We start from the raw sequence: 10286 nt of genomic DNA, 5'->3' as shown, positions 1-10286 counted from the left end.
TATTTTACCTCTTGAAAACGGTGACAGTGCTAGCCTCCCTGAAGTTGTGTACAGCACTCATTTATCATGGCAAAGTTTATGTGGTTACTAAGCAGTCTCTCCATGCTTGTGGTGCTTCTTGGAACTGGCCACCTGGGTCATCCCCTCCTTGCACCCTGTGTAGGGCATAGCCAATGATGAAAAGAATCCCCTGAAGATCATTAGGACTTGCTGCCAGTGCCACAAGATTCCCTGATCTGTAAGAACAGAGCCATCGCCATCCTTCCAGTCACAAGGACCCTTCTGAGCTGTATGTGCAGAAGTCCTGGATTCTTTCAACTTTGGCATCCCACCACTGCTCAATCAAGATGTGGCCCTTCATTTCTGTACAAGAATACTGCAGACAAAGCTAACCATAAATGCTCCCACAGAGCCGAACAAGGGCATCGGAAATTTAAAAGTACTCTACCAATGCATCTTGGTTAGTGCTAGAAAGTGTCTTACACTGCTGCCTCTGATGAATTAGGTCTATTCTGATACATAATTTACAATCATCTTAAATTCATTATCTGCTGGAAAAAACAATTAGCAATTTTAGGAGTTATCTTCCCAAACTATCTAAATTGTATCTACATTATGGGCCATTTAAAAAAAAAACTTATTAACTGTATGACCTAGGGAAAGTTGATTATATAATCTGTGCAAAGGGGATACTATCTAATCTGCCTCAAGGCAGGGGACTGAACTAGATGTCTTCATGTTCCTTCCCACTCTGATCTACAATTCCTGAAGCATTATCTTTGTCCAATTTTTCAAACCCAGTTGAGTCAATATGACATGTTTATACCCTTCAGCTTAACAATCAGCTTTAGGAACTACAGTGTAATCAATTTGCTAACTGTTCTTCCATTTGATGTTGGCCTAAAACACCTTGAGAGCTCCTAATTTCACTTCAGCTTTAGATAAGTTAACTCTAACAATTCAAACTTGTTCAGTTGCAGTGAGGCAACTCAAAATGCAATGTTACTTAATGACAATATCCCTTCAGTTGCCATGAACTAATCCCACATAAGCTATCAAACAGGCAATGCGACACATGGGGATGGCTGGCAGACAAGTCAGCCTGCCCAACCAGCACTATTAACACCTGGTTAAGAGGCAACCTTTATTTTTTTTTTTAAAATAGAGAAAGAGAGAGAGAGGCTTCTAACATCATTTGTGCAGCTTGGACCAATGCGTTTTAAACTTCTCACATTATGGATTCATGCAAAAACAATACTGCCATTAGTGTTTGGACCAGAGTCTTTATTTGAGAAGTATAAAGGATGGAGTCGCAATAATTTTTGGCATTTTTAATTTAGGTTTGTTTTATTTAAGTTTAATGTTAATTCCATGCTGTGTTTCAGTAAGAACAATACAGATTCTGTATCTGTGGCTCCAGTCAGATATCCAGTAGTACAAATTAGCTTCAAGTTACACATACTGAACGAAAGAGGTTGAGCGAGCGAAGGAGGGCAGGGAGTAAAGGGGAAGAAGGGGAAGAGGGAAGGAGAAAAACCAAAGAATTGAACACGCATGCAGGCTTTTCAATACCACCTTCAATGCTAACCTGCTGTGAGGGAAGGTCAAAGTCGGCAAGAATGAGCAGCCACGGATTGTTGGGCTGTTACCAGCACCATTTCAGCACAGTTTGGAAACACTTTTTACAGCAAAACCACTACGATAAACGTTCCAACGCAACCTGTAACTTCAAGCTAAACACCCAATTAATTTTAAACATTGGTATAAAATTCGGTTTAAACAATTATAAAAAGGAAAAATGCCACCACATGCGCCCTACAGTGCGATAAACCTCTCTCCTAGACTCTCGCTTCACCTAGAAGTCTAATGGCATTCCAATGTAATATCCATTTCTAATGGTTATCTTGCCACATCTGGCACGGAGACAATACAGTAATGCTGAAAAAGCCTCTATGCAGTCCTGTTAGTGTCTTAAAGAACCTAAAAGCTGGGACCAGTAAAATCCACAGAAATTCACTCTTGCCTTTAAGAACTTTGAAAACTGTTTTAAAAAAAAAACCAACAGGGCAGGAACCTAAATTCTGAGACCAAATGTAAAAGTCAGATTTGGTGGTTCTCAGTGACAATGGGGAATTTTCGGGGGGAGGGATGGGGAGGAGTGGGGTGGTCAGAGATGGATTCTCTTGTTGGCTTTGATGTCTCTCACTGGTTTTCATCTTCCACATCCTGCAGCGCTTCTTTATTCTGTTCTTCACCTGTAAAAGAAAAAGGGTCAGCACTTTCATCATGACTCAAGACACTAGAGAGTACGAGTACATTCCAAGTATAAAGAAAATTTATACTTGCTACAATTTTATTGCCCACTCATATGAAGGGGTTCTGTTTCATGATAAACCAGACAGTCTTAAAACCCCCAAAAGACTCCATTTCAATGACCTAGAAGAATATTACGTAGCATGAATATCAATGCAGTGTAGTCAACTTTTTCTTACTAAATAAATGAGCTCTCAACACAACAGCCAAGATAGTGATCTTATCGTGATTTTCAAGCTTTCATGTTGAAAATCAAGCTTTCATGTTCTATCTCAGGACAAAATGTTCTTCCCTAATAACCTCACCCCCACCTTAAGCATCAGGAAGAAAGGGCTCATCTGTATTTATCAAGGTAGGTTTTCACAGGAGCAGGGACATTTCACCCACTCAAATCTCAGCAATGCTTCACAACAGGCAACCTTGCAACAATGACTCATGAAATTAGAATCAATTTTATTATGGTGGTTGGTTTTCGTTATTTTTGAAATGGGACATTAACATTTTGTGTCTCATCAAGGCAGCCTCAAACTATCCTAATTTCACATTCCAAAATGGAACAGCATGCCAAAAATAAAGCAGAACACTGAGGTTATTAGAGAAGGGCATTTGGACCGGGTTCTCTCATGCTGTTTTTCTATAAAATACTTATTAGCTTGGGGACTTTTAACTGCACTAAGACATGCAAGAGAAAGCCAGCCTACTCACTGGAGATCAACTACCTACTGATGAGCATTAAATAAGTCAGCCATAACAGAGAAGCAAGCATGCCAAGGAGATCGGGCTTTCCATAGAATATGATTAAACAGGTGAAAGTTACATTCTTTCTCTTCTTTAGTAAACCACGTACAGTCTTCTACAGTTACCCGAGTTGAATCTAAATCAAGGAAATCAATTTGCTAACTCCATCTCTTGACATAAGGCAGTTCTGACACAAGGAACCACAGAATCGGCCTTCCATTCCTGATTCATACATATTAAAATAGCAAACTAGAATGGATACGTGGCATTTGTACTGCAATCCTATGGGTACAGAGGCACCTTAGATAGATGTCTTCTGAAACCTGGATATAGTGAATCACGGCATCTCAATAAATGTTAAATATGAAAATGGTAATTATTAGGGTTTGCTTGGTTGGTTTGTTTTGGTTTTGTTTGAGGGAGGAACAGGAGCCTGAGAATAAATGTTGTAATAAAAGTGATTTCCTGACAATACTATTTATTCTGAAGGTGCAGAGACAAAAACCTAATTAATCACTTATTAATAAAAAGGAACTGATCAATTTCTCAATTCTTGACAAAACCCGTGTGCATCTAAACTTGGCAATAAACATCATTCTAAAAAACTCTACTTTTCTGATGGCAAAATATGGCTGAAACAGTTAATTATTATTTAAGGTCTTAGCAAGCTCTAGTTCACACATAAGCAACTGTGAGATTGGCCAAAAGATCAAATAACTTTATACCATCCTCATGTAAACCACACCCATCCAGAAAGTGGGCAGCCGTAGCAGGCAACAAATCACTAGGAAAATGTTTAGCCCTAGAATCAAGTCTGAGACACAAGCAGCCTATGAGCACCAGAATGATGATATGCAGGCATGATTAGTGAGGAAATGATAACTCAAAGCAGAAAAATTCACTGTGCTAGGATAATGACTTACAAAGTAGTTTTTAGGAAAGAACAGTTGGATTTTCCTTTAGGAATCTATATAGCAGGGAGAAAGGGGGAAAACAGGAATCATATGAAAGCAATATCACTTAGCGTGGAAAAACCCCAAGGCTGTGGGACAGAGCGGAAGACCATTTGGACTTGGGAGTCAGGAAAGCATCCAATTTTGGTCTTCCTAATGACTTGTATAAACTTGGCCAGATTATCTAACCTCTTACCCAGTTTCCCTTACTTGTAAAATGAGAATAGTAATACTTGCAACTGACCTCAAATGCACTTTTAAAGAAAAAAATCTGCTCGATTTTTCCAAGGACAGAACACTACAAGTCCACAGGAATTGTGCAGGAGGGAGTAGCTAGCTAGCTATGGATTTACATGACATGCCATCTAATTTACAGTTTAGAAAACTGAATTCAATGTCATGTTCTGTAATTTTGAAAACAAGAATAGACTTTGTAAACCCAGTGTAACTAAAAGACACAATGAGATGTGCAAACCCATGAGTTACATGCATTTCATCACTTGAATCCTGTAAATGCATCAGAACTGAGTGGCAACAGTCTCATTTATTATCTTTCACAAGTCTGTCAAAGGGAGAAAGAAAACGGAAAGGCATCTACAGTAAGTAACACTAGCCTTGTTAACAAAATAAAATTCTACTTTATCAAACTGTAAAGAGCATTGCAGAAATACTGCTAAATTGACCAAAGTTTTAATTCACAAAACCAAATTAATACAGTTGGAAGATTACTCTTAATCACCATAGTGAATGGATCAACCTATCTTTCTGAAAATATTCCTTCCAATTGTTTCTTAAACCACATCTCATTTTCTACTAACTGCACACATTTCAGCACAACTGGGAAGTTCAAACACTTTCTTTTCCCCGACCTTGATAGCTAAGCTGTCTGCCTCTCAACTGTGATCACTTAACATCCCTCTCAAATACAGGGTAACAAAGCTTTCACGTGCAAATCGAACTTTCCACAAAATCGGCTCTAATGCCTCACTAAAGACAGCCTGAACAGATCTCAGGAAAATAAGGCTCAAAGAGAAACAAATGTTATTTGAAAAAAGAAACAGTACACAATTCTGCCATGTAAGCCCGTTCAAACCTGTGAAACAGAAACTTCCTAGCACTTCACTTACTTAACTCTTAGAAGCATTTCTTAATCAGACATGATAATAGATTAAGACATTTCTACTAAGCTTTGGAATGCACAAAAAATTTACCTAATTAAATTTAATATTAAGTTTGCATTTCCTTAATTTATGATTCAATCAAATTGGTATTTGAAGCAGAAACTTTCAAAATTAACAAACACTGCTGCTGGCAAAGAATAGCTTCTTCCTTCAAATAAGGAGACATGAAAGATACACAAACATCATTTTAGGGCCTGGCATGTGAACCCAGAACAGACACAACCAAAAATGCCACACACACCCCCTCTCTCTCACCCCTTGGATCACCTGAGGGTCCTAAGCAGTGAGTATCCACCATAGACACATCCCCCACAAACCATTAATATTTTCTCCTCCTTTCTCTAGGCTGCTATGACTGCACCCACTAGCTAGGAAGATAGCAGGCTGGGTTGGAGGTGACTGTCTCAGAGGAGCACAGGTTCAGAGCTACAAACAAGCTTGGTCTCCAACTGTCTCTTTTTTAGGCTTAGAGAGGACAGGTGCCTTGTCCATTAACATCTAGCCAAGTATTGGGCAGCTGGGTGGCAAAGTGAATGGAGCACTGGGCTTGGAATCAGGAAGACTCATCTTCATGTCCAGCCTCAGGCACTTCCTAGCTATGTGACCTGGACAAGCCACTTCACCCTATTTGCCTGTTTTCTTATCTGTAAAATGAGCTGGAGAAGGAAATGGCAAACCATTCCAGTGTTTCTGCCAAGAAAACCCCAAAATAGGACATGACTGAAACCACTGAACAACAACAAAGCAATCAGAGATGCTTTGTTAACTGAGGTCTTACAGACTTCGAATTCAACCCTTTCTCTATCATGCTATACTGGGGCTCCCTTTTCTAGCCAGTGTTTGTGACCTCAGGGTTAGTGATTGAAGAAGAGCCATTTTAAAGTCTCTTTCTGGACATGAATCTCAAGAACTGATTGGCCAGTCTCACTAGCAATAATTCAAGTGGAAAATCATTTAATCTAGCTTATTATACATTTGACACAAGAAACTTCAGCCCAGAAAGAGAAAGAGCCTTGTTCTTAGTTCACTGAGCTGTGGCTTTAAGTTACCCCTGCCCCCACCCCATGCCTGGTTCTCTTGAGGGGTTTCATGTGCCAGACAGAGTGGGCTCCTTTCCACTCCACCTGCCAGCACCTCAAAGCCAACAGAAGATCACACTCTAATACATACACGGCAACTGAAGCAGCACCAGGAGGCCACTGCCCTAGGTCCTAGCCTGGCCAAAGCTCATGGTCATTATGCTGCCATTTTCCCCACTAGACTATTGTGGTTCATTCATTTCCAGCTTTTGCCAAAAGCCACTCAAGAACACTTCAGATCAGTGCAAACTACCTGGAGAAATTTTAGTAGAGCTCCACAGTTGTGTACACAACATGACTGATGGACCAAGCCAGGTTTGAGCCTTCAGGAATGTCACTGGCCCCTACTGAAATCTTCAATACCAATAAAGCAGCAATCCAACCTTAGAGACAATATTCACACAGCCCTTCCTGTTCTTATTTTCCAGCTGACTTTCTGAACCATGTACATTAAACAAAGTTTACCCAAGCAGAACATTAAAAATGATTCTGCTACTATTAACTTTTTTGCAGGAAGCAGAAGAATCTATCCTTTTACTCTAATTTTTAACTGAAATAAGAGAAGATTACAGACCAAGTAAAATGGCATTCTTTCAATGTTTTCCCCAAAGAGGCACAGTATTTCCCAAAATGTCTACATTAAAGATATGGAGTCTAGGGCTGTGGCTTAATACTTGTAAGACATCTCCCAAGATATACACATAGAAGTCATCAGCTTCAGTAGTTAAAAGTGAAACTTCTAACCTTAAAATATTGGGAGGTGATAGATTCAGAGTTAAGACTGAGACCCAGATTTGAACCTGGCCAATGGGGAAACTTGTTTTGCTTGATTATGGACATTTTGGGAAGGGGCAGTTGGGTTGGTTGTCTTTTGTTTCAACCAATGAAAGAGGGTAAGTGTTAAGAGAAAAAGAGATTTTTATTCATTAATTTAAAAAAGAAAGAATACTTACCATCACCCTGCATATCTGAAGTCCATAGTGTCAGGTTATCACGTAACAACTGCATGATAAGTGTCGAGTCCTTATAGCTTTCTTCACTCAGCGTATCCAGTTCTGCAATTGCATCATCAAAAGCTGCTTTTGCCAACCTACAGTAATTAATATTACATTTGTAAGTGCCATTCGAGAACAACAATTCCACAAAATTAGACATCACTAAGTCTGATCACACCCCAACCCTTTTTCCTCTATCACCAGTTTGTGTCTTAGTGTTGGATGAGTGATTAGTTCCAGCAAAAGCTTTATCTATCACAAATAATGGAGGAGGGAAAGGGGGACAGGAGTGGTCTGTCTTGAAAAGGCTAATTCAGAAGAATATTCCCAAATACACCCCCCCATTTAGCCTGTTCATAAACATTAAGCTTCCAGGAAGTGTGTTTTCACACATCCCTCCAATAGATGGTCTTCAGCAGCAGCTAAAAGTCAAAACAAAAAGAAATTCATTCTCTGATAGCTGGAAGGCTTTTGGGATAAGACTCTCTGGAATTAGGCCAATTCTTGAAGGAGATGGTTTATAAAATCCTTACCCAGCCCATACTCAAAAATTCTCTACATCATTAAGATTTGCCAGTCTATAAGGATAGTCCAGGGTCAACACATCCAAAACGGTGAAGCATCAGACTAAGACTGCAAGGGTTGACTACACATGCAGGTCAGATTTCATTCCAAACTTCTGAAGACTGGCCTAGTCAAAAATATCTTACACTTCACAAAGTGCTTACATTATCTCATTTAATTTTTCTCAACATCCATGTGCTGGAACTAGTCTACTTACTTCAAAGAGCTGACAGAACAAAATCTACTCTAGAAAGGGGGACACCTTTGAAATTCACCACAACAGAACTTAACCTATGCTAAGGCTAAAGGAGAATTTAAAACATTCATCATGAAAATATACAAATATGAGCCACGGATCACAATTTATGGAATGAGAATATACTACAACATCCAATGGAACAGATAGCTACCTAGTTTATATCATCACTCCCCCATCCATGGAGACCTAGAGTTGTTTCCACTCCTGCTAAACTCCATTGGTCACTTAGAATGGTTAAACTCTTAAATAAGTCCACCCTGAATTAGCAAAAAGTTCCTAAATGGCTAACATAATTCCTACCAAAAAAAGGGGGCCTTAAATTAATCTCCATTTTTGTTTCCAGCTGGTGAAAAGGCTTTAGAAAACAATGTGATCATTTATACCTATTTTATCATTACCATATTTGTCTCAATACTGAAGTAAAAAAGCATTTTATCCCAATGATGCTGCATTTGGAATAATTTAGGTCCTCAACCCTGCCTAATGGGGCTGGGGTGGTCATTACATTAAGTATAAAAACAGACCTCTTCATGAGGTGATCCAACAGCACGGGACATAAATATCAGAGTGAGGACAAAGCAAAAATAAAAATGAATTCCTAATGCCATCAGATAGTTGATTTTCACTTTTCTTCTCAAAATGGTCAATTTACCTGCAGGCACGGTCAGGGGAATTAAGAATTTCATAGTAGAATACGGAGAAGTTGAGAGCAAGACCTAAGCGGATGGGGTGCGTTGGCGGAAGTTCTGTCATTGCGATATCACTAGCAGCTTTATAAGCCACCAGGCTATTCTCTGCAGCCTCCTTCCTGTCATTTCCTGTGGCAAATTCAGCCAGATACCTGTGGTAGTCCCCTTTCCTGAAGTAGGGAAGAGGGGAGAAAAAAAAGCCAAAACATTTAAAGATATTATTTTCTGGTTGTCCCTAGGCTCTGCACATAATAATACAAACCACAAATACAACCACATACAGCATATGTAAAGATTAAGTATATTTGCATTTTCCCCAACATTCATTCAGGCTTGCTTTATCAAACAATATACAAGTTTCTAGTTTCAGACATGATTAATTTATCTACTGCTATCTACTCCCCACTTAGATACCACCCAAACATTCAACAAAAGCCTTTGAGCTCAACTACTCCAAAATCATATAAAACTCTCAAACTGACTCCTCACTTAACAATCGTCCCTAAAGATGATAAATCCTATTTCCCCAAGTCCTCTGAGAGGTGGGCAAACGGCCTATAAGTGATCGGGTAGGATTTCCATGACATATGAAATCAATAATTAGCAATGCTTTGGTACAGACCAGAGAATCTACTGAAACAAATGACAAATAACAGGAAAGAAGAGAAACAGGACACATTGTTTGTAATCTCAACAGCTCCCAGTCATCCGAAACACAAGAATCCATTACGTGAAAAGTGCTCCCTCTTTGTGATTTATCATTTGCTATCATGTTCACAGCTGAATGCACTTATTTAGAAGCCAGTTCTCCCACTTAATCTTTCCATAGTTACAAGAACATTCATAAATATGAAACCTTGATAGGAAGTCATGTTCTAAGAAGAATGCCAACTTTTAATCGGACATTTCCCTACAAGTAAGGAACCTACATTTTATAATAGAAAACCTTGGACTCGCCAGTGTTTGCTGCTGGAATGAGGTGTTTGTCCAGTACGTCCAGAATGTCACAACAGATTAATTTTAGTTCAGTCTCAACCTGGAAAATCAAATAGGAGGCTTAAGACTCATAAATTCAACAACACATAAGTAACTCACCTCGAACTTTAATTTATGGAAATGAGAGCCTGCTGTTAAATTGGTATCATTGGTGCATTTCTCCCATCCTTCTCTAATATGTTCCCCTGCCCACATACACAAATTAAATATTCCAGGAGGGACAGTCCCTAAGATCAAGGCATCTTTTCCCTTTTGCTATGTTTGGTAAGAATCAAAGTAGATGTCAGGATTGTTCTGGTGTACACAACAGTGAAAAAACCCACATCTCAATTTTAAAACTATCAAAACTCAGAATTCTATTAAAGTGAAGAATAACAATGCTAGATAATCATAAAAGAGGGATAGAAAACTTAGTGATGATATGAACGTAGAACACTGATGGAGAAACACTCAAAACGGGGCCTTGGAAAGTTTAAGTTAGTCAATTCCTGAAGGTTATTTCTCACTGAGTTCTACCTT

General features: G+C 39.1%; 1 protein-coding gene across 2 annotated transcripts in view; it reads right to left on the bottom strand.

Moving 5' to 3' along the window:
- Positions 1-1263: 1263 nt before the first annotated feature.
- Positions 1264-10286, bottom strand: part of YWHAE (tyrosine 3-monooxygenase/tryptophan 5-monooxygenase activation protein epsilon) — a 44845-nt gene continuing 35822 nt past the window's right edge. The window contains exons 3-7 of one of the 2 annotated variants that reach the window (XM_036767498.1): positions 9701-9807; positions 8735-8941; positions 7218-7354; positions 3975-4018; positions 1264-2255 (exon numbers count right to left, since the gene is read on the bottom strand). In XM_036767498.1, coding sequence (XP_036623393.1) covers positions 4011-4018; positions 7218-7354; positions 8735-8941; positions 9701-9807 — 459 coding nt within the window. In that variant the 3' untranslated portion in view covers positions 1264-2255; positions 3975-4010. The remainder of the gene's footprint in view (positions 2256-3974; positions 4019-7217; positions 7355-8734; positions 8942-9700; positions 9808-10286) is intronic. The other variant, XM_036767497.1, reaches the window with a different exon arrangement.

Source organism: Trichosurus vulpecula, chromosome 7, assembly GCF_011100635.1.
Source record: "Trichosurus vulpecula isolate mTriVul1 chromosome 7, mTriVul1.pri, whole genome shotgun sequence".
Classification (NCBI taxonomy): Eukaryota; Metazoa; Chordata; class Mammalia; order Diprotodontia; family Phalangeridae; genus Trichosurus; species Trichosurus vulpecula.
Note: the sequence above shows the minus strand (reverse complement) of the source record. Positions and strands in the feature narration are given on the sequence as shown.